Raw genomic sequence first — 24,300 nt, forward strand, 5'->3', positions numbered from 1 at the left:
TCAGCTTAACTGTTCAACATTACACACAGGAAAGCATCAATAAAATGGATATCAGAGGAAACAAGTAATGACAGTTTAAATAACAACATATTAAAAATTTTCACCGGTAACAACAGCTGGCTACCTTGCTTCTCTACACAGTCCCAAAGCATAAAAACTATCCACTTACAATGACTGAGAAGCTAAGATCTGTCATTTTTCTCCTCCTGTGTAGTTTTTACAGTGTAATACCTGCCTTTCAGTACCGCGTTCAGTACACCACAGGAGTTATTAAAACTTTAGCAGTAGTCTGATATCTATTTAAAGTAATATAGAACTTAAAAATCTAAACACCTGAGGTGTGTGACTATTTTCACACATCATTAAGCAAAATGCTGATCTATGTGTTCATGCAAACCTGCTGCAGAGATTGAATTGCAACCTAAGTACTGAGAACAGTAGAAAATCTTGTCCTCTAGCTAAATAATTTAGACCTAACTTTGGCAAAGTACGTAACACTTTGCCTGTAGATGATGAATTCCTTTTGTCTGAACTTATAATTAGAAGCAAAATTCTCAGTTCAAAACCCATAGAATACCATAAGACATAAATATTGCTAGCACTGAATACACAGATAAAAACTTTCAATATCCACATCTTTATATGAGAAGTAAATAGATTTTGATATATAATATATGTGAATTCTTGTAGCTACAAGAATGCACAGAAATGGTGTTGCTTCTTGAAGTGCAATCTGCAGAAAAACTTCAATGTAAAGTTTAGATTGTGCAAAAAACAATACTTCTAGCAAGATTTGCTTGTCCTATCGTTTGTACTAGGAACATTAACAAATAATTGGCTTGCCTGTTCATTGAGCTTCCATTTTTCCATGTAAAGCTAGACAATAGTGCCTACAACACTAAGTAAAGAACTCAAATATGGATATGAAAGCTAAATGGTGGTTCAGAAACATCTGTAATTGTAATCAAAACACTGTATTTTAGAAAATTTCTAGAAATCTATAGACTAAGTGAAATCCATAATGTACAGCTTATATATTGTTATTTTAATGGTCCTGAATCAACAAAAAATTATAGTATAATTACTTTGTACAAAAATAATTATCCTTACTGTATACAATAAAGCAATTATTGTCTGAACAGGATTCATCATACTTTTAAATAGCTCAACATTTTTTTTCCGCTGGTTAAGCTCCTGTGTTACTTACTTTACTAGAGATATTTTTGGGAATCAATACATGTAATACAAACATGGGCTGAACTTTTGGGAATGGTAGTCTTCCATCTAACACATCTGTTGTCAAGTCACCCCAGCCAGCAGCTACACACTCCTGCAGCCACTTGCTCACTTTCCACCAGCAGGAAAAGGAGAGAATAGGAAAAGCAAAAGATAAAAGACAAAAACTTATGGGTCAAGATAAACACAATTTAATAAGTGAAGAAAATATGGGCAAAATGCAAGTGATGGAAAGGCAATCACTTTCTCCTTAAGGAGGCCCATGCCCAGCCAGTCTCCAAACAATGACTACATTTGAAGAAAAAAACTCACAGTTTTCTTGCTGAGCATAGCAATATGTGATACAGAGTATCATTTTGACCAGTTCAGGTCAGCTGTCCTGGCTGTCCCTTCACAGTTTCTTGTCCACTACCAGCTTACTTGCTGGGTGGCAGAATAAGGACCAGAAAAAGCTTTGGTGCTGTTCAAGCACTATTCAACTACAGCCAAAGCATTGATGTGTTATCCACACTGTTTTAGTCACAAATTCAAACCACAGCAACATATGGCTGCTACGAAAAAGTTGACTCCATCTCAACCAGACCCAACACACAACTACAGTCTTTCTTTGGTAGGTCATGTGCATGTGTATTTTTTCAGGAATTCAATTCGCTACATAAAATATATAATACAAACTTAAATCTCTCAATGCACATAAATACTTTTGAATAAATAGCAAAGTACACTCTCTCTTTATTGTTACTTTGTTCCTAGCTTCTTTATCAGGTGCATGACTATCCTGCATAAGTATTTTCAGCATTCATTTTGAAAGTAGTCTAGTCTTTAAATTTCAGCTTATTCAGGACTTTGATGTCCATAAAGTAAATGAATGAGCACAGTGTGATGGACTGCATCTTGATATTTACAGAATACTGGCCAGAAGCAATCTAATCTCTATTAAAGGTTTCCTTTAAGAGTGTTTCTAAGGCTGTGTGATGTTCACAAAGACTGCAAGAAGGGGAACATAGTGCCAAAATTTAAATTTGCCATAGAAAAGAACACTGTCTATCTTAGCAGCTTAGCTTTGGTTAAGAGGACTTTGGAACAAATATTCAAGAAAATTATTTGTTAGCAGTAGCAAAGCAAGAAAGGGATGAGTAACAGTAGGTCAGCAACCAATTACATTAAACCAATTCTTCAACAATTGTTAGAGGTTGTCAAGAAGCAGCAAATGTCATGTAATCTTAAACAAATCTTTAGGCACTGTCTAGCACTGTATTCTCTTAAGCAAGCTAGAAAATCTTGGGCTAGATTAAGTTTCTAAACTGCTAGTAAATTGCATACAAAGTTATCTGAATAACTGTGCGCATTGTCAATAATTCCCTGCCAAAGTAAAAAGACAAAGCAATCACAGACATCCCTCCTGGAATCAATTCTTTGCTATTTTTCTTTAATCAGCCTGGATGGTGGAGCATAGACCAAGTTTATTAAGTCTGAGATAATATAGAGCTGGGAAAGAGGAACCGTATACTCAAGAGCAAGCTTTGAATTCAAAATCAGCTTTGACAAATTAGAGAAAAGGACCAAAAGATATGTTAAAACTCTGTGGAAGCAAGTGGAAGGTGCTAGGCGTAGGAAGAAATTATGGACAGCAAAAATATGCTGTAGAAAAAACTTGCTGAAATACTGTTTCTCTGGAAAAGAATCTGTGAGTCTGCATGTATCACATTCTGCACAGGGGTTACCAAAGCCATGAAGTTGTAAAAAAAAAATCTAGAGAACATTTTATCTCTTGTAAGAGGAAATACAGCTTGTAAGACACGGTGAAGTAATTATCCAATTTTTCTCAGTGCTGTACTCCAGGCTGGAGTTCTGCATTCAATTTTAAGCATTGCATTTCAACAACAAAGCAGACCTATGAAATAAAAAACTAAACAATCAGGGGTACATACCTTTACAGGAGAAATTACTAAGGGAGGACCTGATGGCAAGGATCAAAGTTTGTGAAGGGATAGTATAAAAAGGAAAGAAATAATCAGTTCTTCTATCCATGCTAGATAGGAGAAGAAATGATGGGGTTAAATTGCAGCAATTAAGTGTAAGTTTAAACGCTAGGAAAACTTTAGTTATATAAATAAGGAAACAGTGAAATAGATGTAATGGGAGTTGAAGATGGAAAGACATTAGATAAAGATTATAAGGACTGACACAGAGTTTATCCTATGGTAAGGCAGAAAAACATGCTGGATGGGTCTGGTTTTTATCACAATTAATTACATTGATATATCCTTGGAACGGAGTAAAATATTCTGCTTAGAGCTGGTGGCCACAGGATTAAATCTTACAGTACAGTAAAGGCCAAAGACAAAAAGTGCTAGTAGCTGTAAAAATTCAGTATGTGATTATTTGACTTTTAATACGAAATATTTCTGCCTTTGGGTTAGAAATAATGATTTATTTTTTTTTTTCTCTTCCTTACTGCCAGTAGACAAGTTGTGGAAAACTCCTGCTTGTTTCTACTTTGACTAACAACAGAGGGTGAGGGCTTCAGCAGGAGTTTGTTTCTGGAAGGAAGGAAGGGACAAGCCAAAGGACAGTAGTGGTAAAAAAAGTGGAGCTGTGGCAGTGTTTTTCTAGAATGATTAGAAAATGGGAAAGGAATTCAACAACACAAATCATATTTCAGTTTGCTTGGTTTGGACCTTACAGGGTCATAAATAGGCAAAGAAATGACAGAATGATGTTTGGAACAACATAAACTTTTGGTGAAACTTTTCTACTTCTCCTACCTCTGTTTTCTGGGTTCTGTAGTGAGACAAAGAGGTAGATGAGGAAGTCAGAGTGAATTGTTTGTAATTACCTCTTTCCTGAAGTGGCTTGATGTTTTGGCACGTGATGTTATTGCAATTAATAATATGTGGTGCTTTTGTTGTTTTGGTTGCTTTTTGAAGACCTTGTAGTTTGGACCCAACTGAACTGAATATTTGTCTTCCTTATTTCTCTCCTGAGAAAGTTTTTCTGCCTATATAACACCATTTCTTCTCTATTACGCTTGATAAGAAGAGATTTTTTTAACTTTCCTCTTGGTGGAAAAAAAAAAGTAAGTCTTCTTTATTTTCTTCTGTTTGACATTTTGTTCTTCATATTAAAACTACAATTCTTTCTACAGGAGACATAAAGCCAAAGGGAAAAAGGAAAGTCTGCAGTAAATTAAATTTACACTTGGGAGGCATTTCCTAAAAATGAGTACACATATCTGGGGTGCAGAAGATTCTGATCTGTTTCTTGCCCACATAATTAATAGTAGGAGAACCTCTTTTTGTTATGATGCCAATTGCAAAAAATAGTAGTTCAAATAGTACTATTACTAAAAAAAAAACAAAACAAAACAACAAAACCAGGTAGTCTAAATAGAGGAACAACCAGAATTCTTAGAATATACAAGCTTTTACAACATGGTGCTAATAACACCAAGTTTGGGGGTTCAATCCCCATACAGGCCATTCACTTAAGAGTTGGACTCGATGATTCTTGTGGGTCCCTTTCAAATCATAGAATACTCTATGATTCTGTTATTTAAGACAATGAACAACTTCCATGGACACTTTCCCTCCTTAGTTTCCTAGGTGAATAAAATAAGGTGGTCACAAATTCTCATCACATTCATCACTGTGTATTTTTACCTACTTAAAAAATTAGAGTTTTAGAATTAAATCCACCATCTCAAAGATCACAACAATTTTTGCAGGTATTATAGTCTGAAGAAGCAGCATTAAACACAATTTAAATAATTCTCCTGTTTCAATAAAATACTATATGGTTGTATGATTCCTATCTGATCTCTCATCTGATCTGGACATCACCTACCTGTAGACAAAATATTATATGTCTAAGCCTATACAAATCTTCTATTATGGTTTCTCTTGAATTGAATTAAAATTCTCCTATTGTGTTTTCTTTTGCTCAGCTGTGAGCAGAAGGAGTCCTAGATACACATATTCACCTCAATTGAATGACTCTCACATCAGACTTGAGCACCACTTCTGCTTGCACAGAACTATTTCCTACCAAATTTTCTGCCTGCTTCATGGAGGCATTTGTATATGTAAGCTGCTGAGGTCCTTCCATGAAACACACTATAGAATCATGAAGAAGTTTTGTTGCTTAACAAAGTGTGAATAATTGATCAGTGAACTGGACAGACATTTTTAGTGACCAAGCTTCAAAAATTAAAAAAAAAGGAGTATAAGTAGAATGAGCAAAAATTAACCTGAAGAAGAACCAATTTAAGAGGGCTTTTTTCCCCCAAGTAGTAAATTCACCTGTAAAATACAGATTTACAACAAGATTAAATGCTTGTTGTAAATGTTACTCTGCCTTACTTAGTAACTATAAATGTTCTGTGAACTCCATATTGGAGTCATGGTATATCTGTAGCTACCTGTAGAGATCAAGACCCCTATTTTCTCTTGATATTTGTTTACTAATAGTCTTGTGAACTGTCATTTCCATCTTTTTCATAACATCATGGCTATGTGACTCTTTTCTGTGAGGAGTGGTACTCATGTCCTAAGGGATGAAAATGCTTTCTCAGACACTGATTTTTCAAGGTACTGTGTAACTCCTACGTGGTTTTTTGAGGGCTGTATGGTTTTGTGCTTTTTCCGTCCATATGGAGTATGGCTATGAGTGTGTTAGAGTTCCAGAGTCTACTAAAGTATATTTTGTATCCCTATAATGCAATGTAGCAGCCCTCAAAACCTTTTTAATCATCTGTGTAGCAATGAATGTAGTTGCATATTACGTGTAAGTTGATATTCACCTCATCTCTTCTAGAGAGGGTCCTGTTCTGCAAGGCGATGTGTCCTGTTTTACCAAACAGTTCATCCATTTCTGTTGTTCAGTTTGTTTACAAATATTTTTCCTTCCTTTCAAATCACTATTAAATTAGCCCTGTAATGTTCTGTTCACAAACCAATTTATAACAATGACAGGATTTGTTGATGCTACACTGGAAATCAAATTTGGGCATATAGGTTTTCTGATTTCTCAGTGAAAAGATGTGTACTTGCCTAAGCTACTGATCTTTAACCAGTCAATTTGTGTGAACAAGATCTCTCTAAGTTATGCTTTCCATGGCAGAGAAGGATGCCAGAAAATGTATTGCCTAGGAATTACTTCGTTTGAGGTATTATTGTTGGTAAGACTCTCTATAACTTAAGACTGTGTTTTCCAAACCAGCCAAATGCTTTCTGAACAATTGCATATGGAGTACTAATTCACACTGATGAATGAGTGTAATTTTTTTTATCCCTGGATATCAAGCTCAACTAGTTTCAGTCTAACCCTGACTGATAAACTGACCTTCACCTTTCTTTTATAGCTGTCAATAATTCTCCATGCACTGCACCAGAAGTACAATGAGGAAAGACTTCAAATGGTACAGAGACTCACAGTTGTGTTCATAGTTTGCCTTGAATATATTTAGACTATTCTTTGAAGGTGGAAAAAGGCAATTATATTTTTTCTTTTTTTTTTCTACCTAAGCCTGAAATTACAACTCATTTTTTAAATAGAATATATTAAAAAAAAAGTGCCAAACACAAAACTACCCGCCTTAGTATAGTTTATTTCACATGGCCATATGTCTCAAGAAGATATACAGGAACAGATCTGAAATATCAGTACTGTCTCCTTTAAATGGCCCTAGTAAATATATTTGTTGAATTGATACAGAAAGAAAAAATAATCACTTCACCTGAAGAGAAAAAGAAAAAAAAAAAGTGGCTCCAGTGCTTTTTAATTGTTCAGAAAATATTTGTTTAAGGCATGACTCCTAGAAAACCTCCCAAGGTCAGTGAGATTCATGGGATTGTGCTAAGTTACACTAACTCTTATGTACTTAGTTTTCCCCAAAGAAATTGCTATTACTTTTCTTCTTATTTTCCCATTTTTTATTTTTAATTTTTATTTTTCTATTGCTGTTGTTATTGTTGTTGTCATTCTTCTTTAATGGGCATATAGTCTTTATATTTGCTAAGAAAACTACCAAATTCCAGGGGGGAATGTCCAATTCAGTGAGAACATATTTATATGTAAATGATACCAAAATGAGTGTCACTGTTGCACAAAGATGACTAAACTCTCTATGCAAACTTCAGCCTTTACAGCCCAATCCTGTAATCCAGTTGCAAAATTCCTGTTGACCTGCAATTTCCAGTGGGACATTTATCTCATTTCAGAAAAGCATGGCTGCTGCTAGTGCTACATAGTGAACTTCAGTTTTTCTTTGTACCCTTGTTTTCTTCCAGCACCTGTGAACCCCCTTCTTCAGATTCTGGAGAAACTGGGAATTAGAAAACGTGTTGTTTCTACTCACATTAAATCTGTACTCCACTCTTCTGAATTTGTCTAACCTCATTTAATGGTTGTGACTACAGCAATTTTTACCGTATTTTGACAAATGAGAAAAAAATAGCCAACACTTGTATGATATCTTTTTTTCCTAAATACCTGTCTCCTCTTTTAAAACTCCAAAGTGTATGTAAGTTGAATGAAGCAATTCTAAGAGAAGAATTCCAATTTTAAATGAGTTTATGGGTGTGTCAACCAGAGATTTGAACTTGTGTTATAAGGGACTTCAACCAGTCTGCATACATTTGAAGTAGCTCTCTTGTCTCAGTGGAGGTTTACATAACCATATCTTCCATCAGAATCTACACTTTCCCACTGCATACTGACTCAAATCAATTCAAATCAAAAATTTATTTGACCTATTTTTACTATCTCAAATCATATCTAAATATGTATCTAAATACGTGTATGTAGGCATTCACAAATAAAGCATATGAAGATCATTTCCCTGTGATAATATCAACATTTTCTGTGTTGCTTTTGTTTCATTTTATAAAATACCAGTTTATACAAACTGCCTTGACCTAATTTATAATATGCAGCTTGGTGAAGCAACAACTACTCACTAGAGATGGGACTAAGCTCATTTTAACTACAGCATAAACCCAGATCTTGAAAACATTGTGGTAACTTCCATTATACTAAAAGCTATTGATTAGAAATGCTTCCCTGGCAGAAAATAAGTACTCATGAACTCACTGTGTTCCAGTGATTCACCAGGAGACCTCAGTGGGAGTTGCAGATGACAAGTAGCAGCACAGCAGATAAACCATGAAAATCAAGGAGAAATCCAGGTCTTAGCCAAGCTGTATAAATTAATGAAAATATTTCTATCCCACCTGAATGTATTCTAAAGAGAATCCCATTGTAATGCATGAGAACTATTCCCGCCCAGTTTTTCTATCTCACTTATTTTTTAATAGTACTTTACCTGTTTTGAGTATTTAAATTTTACACTTCTTATCAGGCTACTTGTTACCGGAGACAGGAAAAGCATGTGATGTAGGACGTTACATAAAGGACATGTGCTTTTAATGTAATTTGATCGTAGTATTTGTTAGGATACATCTTTTATATGTGTTTTAAATACATATAGATGTCATTTGACACAGTTTGACACAGGATGTAAGAGTGATAAAAGCAAAGCTGCTTAAAGGTTATGGCAATGCCCTAACCAGAAGGTGATGTGTTTTAAGAATTTGGCCCCCTATGGAAAGTGGTGGTAACTCACTAATAATGCAGACTGGATAAAAATTAGTAGTTGTCAATATTGAACGTTGAAGCACATTCAAAGTGATAAAAGAAAAACACTTGAGACCTTTATGTTCTAAAGCACTTCTGGAGACAAATGGGTTTTTGGGGAGGGAGAGCTGGTTTGTTTTAATGGAAGTAAAATGAAGTGGCTGCACTCCATGCATTACAAGCATGTTTTGGGAAATGTGCTTTGAATTTTTTTTCTTTTTCTAAGAAGCAAATTATTTACGAGCATTAGATGTTCTTCACAGCAGACACTTTTGGAATAAGTATACATTTCATAAGGCAGGAAGGTACTTGCAAAAAGCTGTAAAAAGCAGAATGAGAAAAAGTGTCAAGACTTTTTAACCTGCTATGTAAAAAGGCTTTGCTATTGAAAATAATTTAAATTATATTGTTAGTGGCTTTTGTACAGTTCTTATAATTTTGTTTTGGAACAAGCTATAATTATAGAACCACAGTTCCTTGAACTATTTCCTATAAAAAAACAACATACAAAAATTCAAAATCCTATTAATTGATATTTCTTTTTTCAAGTTCATAAGCACCTTCATATGCTTTTGTTTTGTTGAATTGTAAAGAGACTTTTCCTGCAGTTCAGTGTGATCTATTTCTGTTCCTTGGCATGATGTGACATTTTGGAGGAGCTTTGTGTTAGTGAAGTAAAATTTTTTCACATGTTCAGTGTGAAGATTGTTTCTGGTTTGGTTTTAATATATATCACTAGTTGGACCATACAATATCATTTATTGTTCACTATGTTGGCTTCATTCATTACATTTATACACCTTTTACATTGCATAAGGTATTATTATCACATGAATGACTGTGCATATTCTTATGTGGACTATGTATTCAAAATATACTCATAAAAGTTCCACCGCCTTCAAATACGAGTTTCTCTCGTAGTAGATGGTTAGTTTCCTTGTTCTGAAAATGTGATTGAAAAAAAATATGTGAGAAATGTTTGTGCTTTGTTTGGGAGGTTTGTTAACGTGATTAAGTACATAGGTTATATGATACAGGATCCTTGCTTTCATGATTATAATTCTGTTAATTGCCTAATGACATAAATACTCTGCCAGAGAGCAATTTTAATTATGGTTTAGATGTAGGAGTTTTTCCACTTTGGGAACCTCAGAATTATTCCTCCTCTTCATGAATTAAAACTAGGAAGCAGATGATTTGTGTGTTCATTTCAATAATAGGCTAACAATCAAAAAAGATTTCTGTTATTTGCCAGAATTTACCTTACAGAGAAGGATTTTCCATATAGGACAGTTTACTTAATCCACTTTTTATTAAAATTTTGTTTTAAAAATATAAGAAATACCATTCTATATCCTGCTTAAGATGTAACCTCAAAATGATGCTATCTAAGAAATACATTCAGAACACATTTTAATGGATATATTTATTCATAATACTCAACCAGTAATATTTATGTCTTCCCTGATACTCCTTCTATAGCTCTACATTTAGATGTTCTCATTAATTTCCTTCTAGAGTTCTATTTGACTCAGTCTCATGAAAGGTCATACAGTATTCTCTACTGTCCATTTCTTATGTACTACAGGGAAATATACCAGAGAGACAACTTTTTGTGAGGAAGAGTTTTTGTGAGAAGTTATTATAATTGGTTCTGATAAAGTTTTGTACCAGAAATAGTTCTTCACTAAAGAGTCCTATGTTGCTTTATCTTGATGCCATCTTTGTTCTAACCAATTTGCCAACTGTAGAGGAGCTGACAATAGAAAAAGTGCTTTGACACATTTTCATTGGCTACATGCTACCGTACTGATGTATTATGATGCATGACTTGCATAACTAAACAAAAAATAATTTTCACATGAGTTATACTGAAGGTAATGTCGGTTGTAAAGTGATTGAAGATGAGCATCAGAGTGCTATCCAAGAAATATCTTTCAGAAAGGAACAAAGGTAATAAGGAAGATTTCAAGAATTGTCAAAGATTACAATTATAGTGGGTGTCTGCTATAGTCCAGTTGACCAGGACGAAAAAAAATGGATGAGGCCCTGGTCCTCACAGGGAACTTCATCACACTGATGTCTCCTGGAGGGACAATACAGCAGAATCTAACCAATAAGAGAGGCTCCTGCAGTGTATTGATGATAGCAGAGCCAGTCAGGAGAGGTAGTCTGCTGGATCTCACACACCAAAAAGGAGGGGCTCGTTGGGAATGTGAAGATCAAGGCAGTCTTCAACCTTGTCTGCAGTGACCATGTGAAGTTCAGGACCCTGAAGACACAGAGGAGAGAAGAAATCTCACTTCATGAGAGCTGACCTTGGCCTCTTCAAAGATCTCCTCAGAAGAGTCCCATGAGATAAGGCCCTGGAGTGAAGAGGATCCAGGAAAGGAGTGGACCATTTATGGATCACCTCCTCTCTGCACGAGAGAGTTCCACCCCAACAAATTTGAAGGCAGGCAAAAACTACAGGAGCCTTGTGTGCATGAACAGAGAGCTGCCAGCCAAACCCAAACACGAAAAAAAGAAGCCTCCAAAGGGTGGAATCAAGGACAGGTAGCCTGAGAGGAATATTGAAACATTGCCTGAGCATTCAGGAGTGAAGTTAGGAAAGCCAAAGCCCAAATGGAATTTCATCTGTCCAGGGATGTCAAAGACAACAAGAAGGGCTACTATAAGTACATTATTGACCAGGGAAATAAGTACAAAAAGACCAGGGAAAATGTGGACCCATTGTCAACAAGATAGGGGATGTGGTGACACAGGACATGGAAAAGGAGGAGGTCTTGAATGCCTTTTTGCCTCAGCCTTTACTAGCAAAAACAACCTTCAGGAATCCCAGGTCCTGGAGACAAAAGGGAAAGGGCAGAGCAAGGAAGATGTACCCTTGGTGGAAGAGGATCAGGTCAGGGAATACTTACGCAAACTGAGCATAAATAAGTGCAGGGCACCTGATGGGATAGATGGGATACACCCACATATGCTGAGGGAGCTGTAAGATTATGAGGCCACTCTAGATAGCCTTTGGTCAATCATGGCATCTGGGAGAAGTACTCAAAGATGGAAGAATGCAAATGTCACTCCCATCTCCAAGAAGGGCAAGAAGGATGACAAGGGAACTACAGGCTGATAAGACTCACTCTGTTCTCTGGAAACAAGATGGAGCATCTAATCGTGGAGACCATGTCCAGGCACATTAAGGATGAGAAAATCGTCAGGAGTAGTCAGCATGGCTTCACCAAGGGTAAGTCATGCTTGACCAACTTCATAAACTTCTTGTTGTCTATCTGGATTTCAGTAAAGCCTTTGGCACTGTGTCTCATAAGATCCACAGAGAGAAAGCACAGCTTACCCAGAGAGGTGGTGGAGTTTTCCAACACAGGATTTATTCAAAAGCCATCTGAACGTGACCCTGGGCAGTCAGCTCTAGGTGGCCCTGTGTGCACAGGGTGATTGGACCACATGATCTCCAGAGGCCTTTTCTACCTCAATCATTGTGTGATTCTGTGATAGTTATTAACTCTTAGGAAGAAAAGAACTAGCTCTAACTTGTTTTGGGTTAATTTCTATAAAACCCAAAAGTGTGACTGTTTTGAAATCTCTACCTCCACTAGAAATTTTATTTGTGCAATTCTGAGATAGAAACAGTCATAGACAAAAAATCACTGTAGCCAACCACAACATTGTCAATCAGAGGTTTGCCAAAGCCCATCAGGTAAAAGTTTCTCCTTGTCAGGACCCATTTTTTTCACCTACTCTCAAATAATGCCTGCATGTTTTTTACCTCACTTTTAGCATTATAAAAGTTACATCATATATTCTCATGCCAAGAAAATAACTGTTTAACCAATTTGTATGAAAGTGATTAATTAAAGTCAAGAACAGCTCTAAAGAATCTTACTGATTTCGATGCGTGTAAGTACTCTGTACACATGGTAGTTCAATCCAAGTATTCATGTGGCTACTAAAAAAAAAGGTTTCATTGTTTCACAATTCCTGAAAAGTCTATGGAGGAAATAAAAAATACATCCTTTCCTATTTAAGCTAAGGCTGACTAGATTTTAAGTGAAGAAATGTTGATCTTTTTAACACTAAAATTTCATGTAATTAGATTAATTGTCATTATCTATAACAACTAATTAATCAGAATAACATTCAGCATTAGCATTGAAATGATTGCAGACTGCTAAAGCAGAAAATTAAGTTCAGAGTTTTTCTAAAAAATAAAGATATCTATTTTGTTCACTTGCAGTCACAGATAGCTGTGATTAAATTTTAATTTGATGTCAGATTAAGAACTTGGTTGCATTACGCTGACTTCCAAAGTAGAACTCTACTCACTTAAGAGGGGTTTCCCATTTAAATGAACAGAAGGTTTGTTCTTTCAGAGGCAGGTTCAGCTCAGTTCACATCCACAAAATGAATCTCAGTAGTAGCTAAGAAAATTTCATGGTGACTAGCTGAAGAACTGTACAACAAAGTGATTTTGAATATTGGTACTCTATTTTTAATTGTGTACATTGCGTCTTCTACATTTTTAGCTGCTAACTCTTGAGAACATTTCATACCAAATTGTCCTCTGCCACCTGTGTTAAAGTTATAGCATCACAACAGCACATAAACATTCCTCACTTTGGTATAAAGACAGCGTGTGAATACAAAATTATGGCTGGCTTTGCATGCAGTCCTGTTAATTTTGGTGTTATACTAGTCTGGGAAGGCACAAATATCCAGCTACAGAGTCAGGGCCTGAGTGAACATCTCAGATAGGCAAAATGTGCAGTATATGTCTTCACCCTTTAGTAAGTACTATAAAGGAGAAATGCTATATTTACACAGTAGAGATTGTGCAAGTGTAGATAGCCCACTGTACAATACAAAACCAGTAGAAAAGTTTTAGGAAACATTGTTTAAAAACAATACCCTTCTCATGGACAAAACCCCTGACCTCTCCTCCTTTGAGTCTCCTGCTCATGTTATCCAATGGATCATCACCTCTGTAAAGCTACCATAAAATTGGAAAATTACTTCTGCCATTCAGTCACTGCACAGCATTTTTACTCACTGTCAGCTCAGCTAATCCTATTCTATTAATGGGTCTAATAGACAAGTTTTGTTGAAAGGATGATTGGACAGGGATTTGATTTCTTCTGATAGTAACTGGGGCCTGATTTTGCAGCCTCTTGGATAAACATAATCGACTACACAAAGCACAGAGCAACAAGGAAATATTGGGCCAGTTTCTACTCTCACATACATCAAAACAAGCATTAGTAATTCTGAAAAATCTTTATTCCTCATTTTGCAATGGTTTCTCAAAGTTGTTGAAATCAGTTATGAGTTTGTCAAATTAATTTCTAAACAAGTATTCTTAAAATAGAAATACCCTTGTCACCCTGTATCACTTTCATAGAACATAATCTGTACTTGAAATTACTCTCTGCCAGCCAGAAGAGTTAATTCTGTATGAGAGGTTTTGATAGGAATAGCCTGAAAATATGTTTTCATGTCATGTACCCAGCAGGGCTAAATTGAAGAAAATCCAAAGGAAATGTCAGGAAAAAAAAGTCAGGCCATGTAAAGTGGACCATATACACCATCAGTTCCTAGTTCTACTAGTCTATCCATTCTCTGTGATAAGAAAGAAGACTCCTACTGATTACAAGGAAGAGGTCCAAAAGCACAAGTCAAAGTGTGCAAATCTCAGAGATTTTCAATGGAAATTGAATGTTTGAAATCCAGAGAAATGGTTCCAGAGGACAAATGGAAAAAGAGCAGCAGTTCCTAAAGAATATCTGATTACTAAGGAAAATGTATAGATTTACATTGTGTTTCATTTCCTACTTATACATAGAAATTAAAACAGTGAGGAGGGAACGTGGTTATTGACTGGCCCTCACTTATGCAAATGACTTATTTCTCTTTTCATTATCTCTATTATTAACATTACTAAATTCAGTTACTAAAAAACCTTTGATTCCTGGTTGTTGTTACTGCAGCCATGGCACAGATGCAAGAATGCCTGCCCCAGTGATTGATGCAAATTTCTTTAAAGCATTGACATACTGCAAACAGGTTGTAAGTTCAGTAAATATGAGAATAGCAAGACCCATTTTGGAGAAAAAGAATTAAATTTATTGAGGTGACAAAATAAGGCCAAAGTAAAATCATTTGGGACTGTAATATAATTAAAAAAGCAGTCATTTGTATATCTACATCATGATCTCTCCCATGAGTCAGTCCAGGTTTATTTTGAAGTATGATAAAAATTACTAAAATAAGAGGACAAATAACTTTCCAAAAATGTCAGTTACAGGAAGCAGTTGAGAAAAAGGAGACATAAGTATCAAAATGTACCTATTTGTTGACTGCTGTGGCTCCAAAGAAGCAAAAATAGAAATTCAGATGTGCAATATCTAAAAATATGTAATGCTAAAATCATCAAATATTAATAACATTAAGCTAAAGCAATGTTGAATGAGTTCATGTTTGATACACTTGTGATGATAAGCGATAGAAAAGTGATAAATCTGCATAGTAATGAAAAAGCACCAAAAATGTTGCCTCAGAAAGAGTAGTCATTTAATTATGCCTTGATTTTGATTCTGTTTCTCATCTGCAGATAACTGGAGAGGGTATTAAAAAATATAACAAGATGTAGAAGTAAATTGGGGGGAGGGATATTTTCCTATTGCAAACAATAGGGGGAAATAGGTATTTGTCTGAATGATTTTTTTTCACTCATTTGATTTCTTCATGGGAAATATTTCTTAGTGAGCTGCTTGTGTAAATGATGCCGAGATTGATTCTGAGAAAACAATTTTTTGAACATTTCTTGTTTAGCAGGATGTCAAAGTATTTGCTGCTCTTTATACTTGGCTTCTGTTCTCATTTAACCAGAGTAAATTCATATATTCATATGAGTTATGGCCAGAATGTACTGCTGTGAAAATACTAACCTGACCTCCTAAATGGCAAAAAGCAAAATTTATTCCAGTGATACCTACAGTGCAACCTAAAAGCAATAATTGATACACAGTTTCTCTTAGGGAAAGGCTCTGTCTCAAGATTTCAGGGAAGAATTTCCTAGAATTTCCAATGCTTATTTTATCTTTTTTGAAAAGTTTCATCTGCTTTTCAGTTTGAACTTTTCTGACTCTTGATCCCTATATTTATCTGGTTGAAAGGACTTCCAGCTATCAAGAATCTTTCTCCCAGTAATGATAGTTACAGTCTGGGTTCAAGACACCTCTAAATCTCATCTTGGATATATTCAACAGGATGAACATCTTAGGGCTTTCTTTGTAAGACATGGTTGCTGAGTTTTCTAAGGGTTTTAGTGACATGAATCACTGTGGAGAAAGTTTTTTTTTGAAACCTCTCTCATTTTTTACTTCCTTTTAAATATATGAGTATTGGAACTAAACACAGTAATGACTTTAGTTATGTCACAAAAAGTAATGCCATTTTCTATTTCTGTTCATTATTTCTTTGCCTGAGCATTAAAAACTTGCCCTGCCCCTCCTACTTGCTGCTTTATACTGGGAGCTTATCTACAATACCTTAACTAAAATGATCTTTTTGTTATTTCATTCTCAAAGCACTTGGGATACATAGCACAGTCCAGAAAAGGTGACCTCACCTAGAATAAATTCATGGAGGTTTGTAGAATTTACAGAAGTGTACTGAACTTGGGCTGATGACTTTGTCTTCTAAAAAAATTGGCAAAACCATCTAATTTTGTCCTAATGATCCTCATTTACCAGAAAGCCTTGTCTTTATTTTCAGTCAAGACAGGTCATTTGTGCTCCTGACAGTATCTCACCTTTCTCTCAGGTCTTGAACAGGTCATTCCAGAAAAGAAGGGATCTTCACAGAGATAATGGAGCTAGAACAGAACCAAATTCCTGTTGCTCTGAAATTTCTCCCTTTCACACATACACACAAAAAAGAAAAAAATCATTAGAGTCCCTGTCATATTTTTACCCACTGCACTTGGAAGTCCTCTAAATGGGTCTATCCAAAGTTTTGTGGAGACTGAGAGAGGCCCTACATTGACTTGAGACCTAATGGAGCCATGTGGAAACATAGGAGCCCTAGATTCTGGTAGATTTGTAGATTTTATGTAGGAATCCCAAACTTTTGTCCACGAAGCCCAGCTGTAGGAAATGTTGTTTCCTTATTTACCTAGTGTTCAAGAAGGCTGCTACACAATCAGAGTTCTGCACTAGTTATCTATATAATACATGTCTAATTATTCATATTACAATCAATAATTACAATCAATATGTACAGTGGTTTTCAAAAGTACATTTCTAAAAAATGCAAATAAATCCTAATGGAATTTGTCAGGTACACAGCACTTGAGAAGATCAATGGTAATAGCCACAGGTATTCAATGTATTGCTTTAGTTCATCATTGTTGACAATATGGCTGTTCATGCTTTATAACATACTCGATAACATACTTCGTGTTTTCATATCCTTTCCAAATACTTTGTTTTGAACCACATGTTAATAAAACAAATTTCTCTAACAATTTGAGAAACTAATGGGACAGGCTAAATTACATTATCCAAGAGATGCAGGGGGCAGTCTCACAGAAAAATCTGCCCCTTGAAATGACATTACCAAGTACAGGATTTTTAAGTAGATAAATTTATAGAGAAATATAACTGCATTATTTTTTGTATCTTAAACTTCTAGCCATCATTTTTGTTGCAAGACACCTTCATAATACAGCTTTATTTCAGGCTACTTCCTCAGTAGTCATACTTCTGAATATCCTTTGAAATTTCATGATCTGTGTCTATGGTCTGTTATATCCTTCATGCTGGAATGTGATTTTGAACTGTGATTAAAAAAAAAACAAACCACAAACCTATAGAAATGCCTCTTCTAATATGTTGTTTCTTATTATGTTATTTCTATTTTTGTAACTTCAAAATATTAAGGTACTGTTTCTTCTGTTTATCATGAAAATGCCATTCTTATATAATTGCAGGTGAAATATTGTGTTCTGTGTGGTTCAGGTGTAAATATTTTAGCAGATGAAAAAATGTAATAGCAGAAATAACTACTAAACATATAAACAGTTAGTTATCTTTTTTAAAAAACAAGGTTTCCATGAAGAATCGCCAAATAATAAAGTGATTCTTGAATTATTAAAAAGATACTGTAAAAACATTAGTTCCATTTTTATATGTCACTAAATCGTAGTGATATGCTAAAGTAATTAGAATTAGTTGGGCTTTTGCTGCAAAAAACCATGGAGTAGATTCTACTCTCAGCTCAACAGGGACAGGCTGAGACAATTCATCTGAAGATAATAAGCCAGATTCACAACCTGTGTAAGTTGTACAGTTCTACTGATTTCATCTCTGTCACCCCAGATTTAAATCAATTCAACATTTGGCTCAATATACACAGTCAACAGATTACACCAGTAGCACTGAGAGCAGGCTTTGGCCAAAGGAAATAGGTTGTAAACACCGAAAGTAGCAGTACAATTTACTTTTGGTGGTGGTGGGCATCGGGGAAGGTCTAGGAAATAAGCATTTGCAGTGGATGAAAAACTGTCTAGCTCGAGAGAGCAGCTTGGTCTAACATAAAAATAGAGGGCTCTTCAAATCTACTTGAACCCAGAATGCTGAAGGAAAAGTTACATGTCTGGCCAATTGTCTCAGTGCTTGTGGAGGCTCTAAGGCCCTTCTACTCCTCTCCTGCTGCACTGACAGTCCCTTTTGTCCTGTACCTGGGCTATGCAGTCAGCTGGTGCAGAAAAGGCAAAGAGTTGTTCTGTGCCGCTGCCTACAGCAGTTAGGAGTTGCCATTTTGGGTCTTGAAAGGCTTTGGTTCCATAGATGTCAACAGAGCTACTCAGTAGACAATAAGGACCCCCAGAGTGGATGGATGTAAATGTGGGTAAATTCAGGCTATGAGTGGATCAGCAGTGATAGAAACGTGCGATACAGCTCTGCTCTACAGCTCTACCAGTGCAACTCTAATGGTATAAATAGTTACTCCTGATTTAAATGAGGAAAATTTTGTTCACTCTGAACTGCAACTTGATTGTATACATGGCTTTCAAAAGAGTTTCCCTTTTCTTCCTTTTTTTTTTTTTTGGTTTGGTTTGGTTTGGGTTTTTTTTGAAGAGAAGCTGGAGTAAGCAAAATGAATAAAAAGCCAAGTTAGAATTTGGGTCTTCTGGCTTCTTAGTGCCTGCTGAGAAGAATAGGCCATGCCAAGAGAATGAGAATCAGGAAAAGCAAGCAAAGCGTTAGTGATACGGAAATATATCTGCCATCACAAAAGAACCACTTTAATTAAAGAAAATTGCTTAACAGTAATCTATCGTAAAAACCTTGTAAAGTACCATAAAGAAGCTGAACTAATTTTTTTCTTAGATTGCAAAACTGTTTAAGATGGTTTAACTTACCATGACAAAAACATGTTGAGGAATGAATTTTCATTGCTGTTTACTGACGCGTAGGGGTTTGGCTATTTTATTCACGGAGTAGGAATTCAGCTCTTTAAATTTTATTGAATTGGCAATGTTTTGATAGCTTAACTTACTGTAAGTTAAAAGTTTAATCAATCAGACATTTAGGGAAAGCTGCTTAGCTAGTATAAATCTTTCTGGTGAAAGTCATCATAAAAGACATACCTAAGAACAGGGCTTGTGATATAAAAAAATATGCTAAACCCTGTAGCCAGATTAGTTTAACCATCTGTCACTGCCTGTGACATCATTTTCAGAACTATTTTCTTTGACTTTGACATCATGAGGAACCAAATTGACCTTTTAACAAGTTCATGTGCTAGTTTTAAATAATCATGTTAAGCTAAACGTGGCACCCAAAACAATGCCATGGCAGTGTTGGTATAGCTATTTACCAACACTGTGATGACCAGAATTAGATGAAAGAGCCTGAAGTTATATTACAATTGAAATAATTAATTTATTTTCCATTGAGTTTGGGGTTTTTTTGGACTTAGAGAAAGGAAATACTATAAGCAGTTAAAGGTAGAAGGCTCTTCCAGCAAAGTTGAGCTAAAAGTAGCTATTTCTAATAGCCCAAATATCACTGGAATTTACACTGCATATAGAACATAATATCTTTATCTCGTGACACTGTGTGTTTTTCATTTTCTCGGTGAATTTTATTCGATTTATTGTTCTGGAGGTACCCACTCACAACAGGCATACGGCTCTTGATATTGTATTTTTTTTTCAGTCTCTTACTTTCCTAAATGCATGAAACAGTATGCATCCTTTGCACTTTCATTACTAAACTTTCAGACCGTGAGATTTTAGAAGTTTAAATTTAGAGTGTGTTAATGGAAAAGGTGACTTATAATATCTTAAACTGAATAACTTTATCTGCTTTGACCTATGAGTATTACAACTAAAAACTGAGAAACTTAAACCCTTAATATTCATCATTTACAGTAGTTGTTTTTTTAAAGTGGTAGATTTTTCAAATTATTTGTTGGAGCACTGTCTGTTATGATGCTACTTTTCAGTGCTTTCTGGAATTAACTTATAAAGGCTTTTCACTATGATAAGTGACACAGTCTGGGAGGAAATGACTACGCTTAAGAAATATCATTGAGCCCAGTTCTGTGTAACTTGTTTTATTATTTATTTATTGGTTTACAATTTATCAAAATTAGTTTAGTTTCATGGTCATGAAATGACCTGTAATGACAGAACTGGGCTTCAATTTGCAATGGCTTCTGCTTAGTCCCCAGGAAGTGTTGGTGGAGATGGCACAAACTGCAGGAAGAGATCTCCCAAGCAGACTGCTGTGTTGTCACCCTCCTCCATTTCTTTGTTGGTTCCACACAGTCCATATCCTTGACTTGTGTGTTGTTTTCCTTTGTTAATTTACCTTTCCCATTTTTCTCTCCCCTGAGATATCTTTGTACTCTCTCCTATCCTCTCCTTGGTCAGAATCATAGTGGGCAACAGAGACATTCTCCCTCAAAATCACCCACCCAGTGGAGGAGCTAAAGACTAGACACTACCATGAATTTTAGGACACTGAACCTGTTTCTCAGCTTTAAATTCTGTCCGCTTCATTAGCTGAGGCTCAATTCCTAGTCCTCACTTGCTTTGTAGGCTTTGGGAGAACCTTATTTTCCGTGCCCCACATTAGTGTTGGGTTGAGGATAGAAGGCCAAATTATTGCTTGTTGATAGCAGCCTTTTTAGGGGCAGAACCCATGCCTGGGACTGCTGTGGCCTTTGCTTGCTGTGCCAGGCAGAGAATTTGTTGATTTTTTTTTTTTTTTTTAAAGACGTACAGGTTTCTGATGCTGACAAATGCTGTGCAACATGGTTCTATAACTCTGACTTATTGAACCCAGTTTAAATACCAGTTTCTCCATACTGGGTTTGGAGATTTGACCCAGTGACCAGAGTGAGTGCCTCAGTAATGACTGCAGGATCAGACACGCTGCCTGTGGTAACATCTTCACAGCATATTCAAAAATTTAGCTTATCTGCAATTTAAAATCACCTATTTCGTATAGATTGTTAAGGAAAATTCAGAATAGGAAAATAATACCAAATTAACTTAGAATTCCTATCACAAATGACTGGTGACTTTAAAATATATAGTTATAAAAGTCTTACAAGAAGATCCTCTGATTAATGACTAATAATAATAATAATTGCACGTACAAAGAGCTGCAGTAAATCCTGTACAATTTTTGCACTTTGGAAAGAGTAATGTTTTATTTCATATCACATAAAATTTGTTAAATAGACGAAACACTGCTTCCCTGGTGCTTTTGTTTTTCCCTCTGGATTGTAGCAATGGAGCACTTGCATGTTGTGTTTGATGCCTTGCATGATGAAGACATGCAATGGCAAGTTCCAGTCTGCATGCTGCTTAATGAATGTTTTCCTTTTCTCTCCTTCCCTGTTATGTGCTTACAGAAGACAACTATGTGGAAGGTGGGTGCTTTCTACCTTATTTTCCTAAGCTCTTGTTTTTCCCTTCTGTTTAGTGATTTTTTTTTCCCTTCTGCTTAATGTTATAAAAGTACACATTCATTCAATACGGTAAGTTGAATTTTTTACCCATAAAGGTATACAGGTTTGTTAAGTAAGTGTGATTTCTTTTTCCATACAGAACACAAGCAAAGCTCCATTTTAATCTTGACCTTAATGGTGTAATTCCAGAATATCCCCACTGAAACAATGGGATTTGTACTCATATGACTGATATCACCCTTCAAAATCTTTCAGGAGATTTGCAGAAGGACTGATTTCTTCTAATGTTCTGTATGAAAAACACTTCAAGAAACTATTTGTCTCATTAGTGTGGAGCATAAATCCTCCCGATAAGAAAGTAATGCATGTTAAATATCTATCTTTTAATTGCTTAGGAAAATGGAAAGCGCTTTTCTCTTTAACACTATAAACCTTGCTTACTTTAATATCCTTTACAGCACAAAGTTTTAGAATAAAAAGATTTTCTGTTTAACTTTTCAGCATATTGCACTTGCCTTTTGGAAAGAAGCAGTATGTGATTTTAATAATTATGTTGGTATGTAATTAAGTACCTTTAAAGAGAGTATGACCTAGGGCAGTGGAAACTAAAGCATAATGCCATCTAGCCTGAATATTGGTAAGTAAGTCTATTAGCTGGTAAATCATACAAATATATGATAGTTTTAAAGGTACAGAATGTGTTTTACAGATCAGTTATTTCAGGAAATCAATATTGTGTTTTTGCTTAGAAGCCAAAAGGGGCAGGTGCTTTTTTATTTACAAGTACTTTTAAGTCTCTCTGGGGTGAATCTTTGCCTATTAGATAAATGATTATCTATCTGAAAAATTAATTTATCTATCTAAACTGAGAAATTGCTTTTATTTTATTCCAATATTTTTAAAAATATGTTTAAAACAAGGAATTTGTAAACTAACCATATGCAAAGTGACTTCCCTGGAACTACTCTGACCCAGGGTCCTCTAATGAGCCAGTGTTAGGCCTAAGTTCATGCAGGTTGCAAGTCACCATGGGCCACTGCCTGCTCAGTGGCAATTTTCTAAGGAAACCTGGAAGTATTGGTACTGCATTTCTCTATGCTACTCTATTCAAGGGTGAAAAGAGATGCTCAGATTTAACACACAGACAATGCTGTGCAATTTTGTGAAAATATATGTTACCCGAGGAGAAAGAAAATTTAAACAATTCTGGTGCTTTAATTGTGTGCACTGTCACACACATACAATACAATTTCATTTTCATTGTGAGATAAAAATGTCTTCAACAACACTGGGATAGCAATTCTAACTGAAAAATATAAAAGCCAAGAAAGAACTACCTAATCTTGTATTTGATCTGTGCATAAGACTCTTGCTGGTGTCAACATGAGTCTTAAAATTTGAATTAGGTTCAGTATGAGTAGATAAGGAGGTTCAATTGCATTTCACATACTTGTTTATGCACAGCGGTACAAGATAAAGCCTGGATAACAGTTAATCCAGACTTTACCTGAATCTAATTCTTAAAACTGCAACCTTAAATTTATTCCAACACAGATCTGGATACTTATACATACATTAAAGTTATAAAGGATGAATGTGTAAAGAATGGAAGCATAGAATGGTGTACCCAAAGCACAACATGAAAACTTAACTGAGATTTTTTTCATCTTTGATCTCTGTGATATCTGAACATTTCTGTAATTTAGGCTACATAAAACTGAGAAATATTTAGTATTCACAGAGTTAATTTTATATATATATATATATATATATATACTGCTGGTATGGAAAGGCTACAGTTTTTTCATTTTACTGAAGTTGTGCTAGGGTTGAACATGTTCACTGCAGGTTTATCACATTTAAGTTTTGTTTTGGCCCTGTACTCTGCATGGAACTCACACACTAAACTATGAAAATATCCTATCTTCATATCTACTTCCACTATCCCACCCTGCACCCCTTAACTCTCTCCACTCAGAGCCAAGTTCAGGATATAGTTGGAGTGACTCACGCATGAGGGACTCCTACTAAATGTTGAATTCCTAATTCACAAAGAAAAGGCTTTTATCAGTCCTCTAATGAAGTAACTGCACAAATGAGTATTTTCAATGTATGGGATGCCTATACGTGGCTAATTAAGGCTAGAACTTTCCATGACTATTTGTTGTGGTACTCTCTAATACAAGCAGACTTTTATTTTTAAAATCTAGCAGTGATTGCTATCATGCTAGGTTTAGCTATACCATTTTAAACCACTCAGTGGAACAGATACTGTACTAGTAATTCTTCACTCTTCCAAAAGCCTTCATCCATAGATTGCAAAAATATAACATAAGGTAGGTATCATTATGTGCTTTTAGTAAGTAAATATAGGCAACCTTACTGCTTTCAAATAAAGTAACATACAGAGTCAAACAAAATACAGTG

General features: G+C 35.4%; 1 protein-coding gene across 30 annotated transcripts in view; it reads left to right on the forward strand.

Moving 5' to 3' along the window:
- The window catches only part of NRXN1 (neurexin 1), a 711,718-nt gene that overhangs the window by 54,949 nt on the left and 632,469 nt on the right, over window positions 1–24,300 (forward strand). For 22 of the 30 annotated variants that reach the window (XM_032683731.1, XM_032683732.1, XM_032683768.1 and 19 more), the window contains one exon: window positions 21,817–21,834. The exons of the other annotated variants lie outside the window; for them this stretch is intronic. In XM_032683731.1, coding sequence (XP_032539622.1) covers window positions 21,817–21,834 — 18 coding nt within the window. The remainder of the gene's footprint in view (window positions 1–21,816; window positions 21,835–24,300) is intronic. 30 annotated transcript variants of the gene reach the window in all.

Source organism: Chiroxiphia lanceolata, chromosome 3, assembly GCF_009829145.1.
Source record: "Chiroxiphia lanceolata isolate bChiLan1 chromosome 3, bChiLan1.pri, whole genome shotgun sequence".
Classification (NCBI taxonomy): Eukaryota; Metazoa; Chordata; class Aves; order Passeriformes; family Pipridae; genus Chiroxiphia; species Chiroxiphia lanceolata.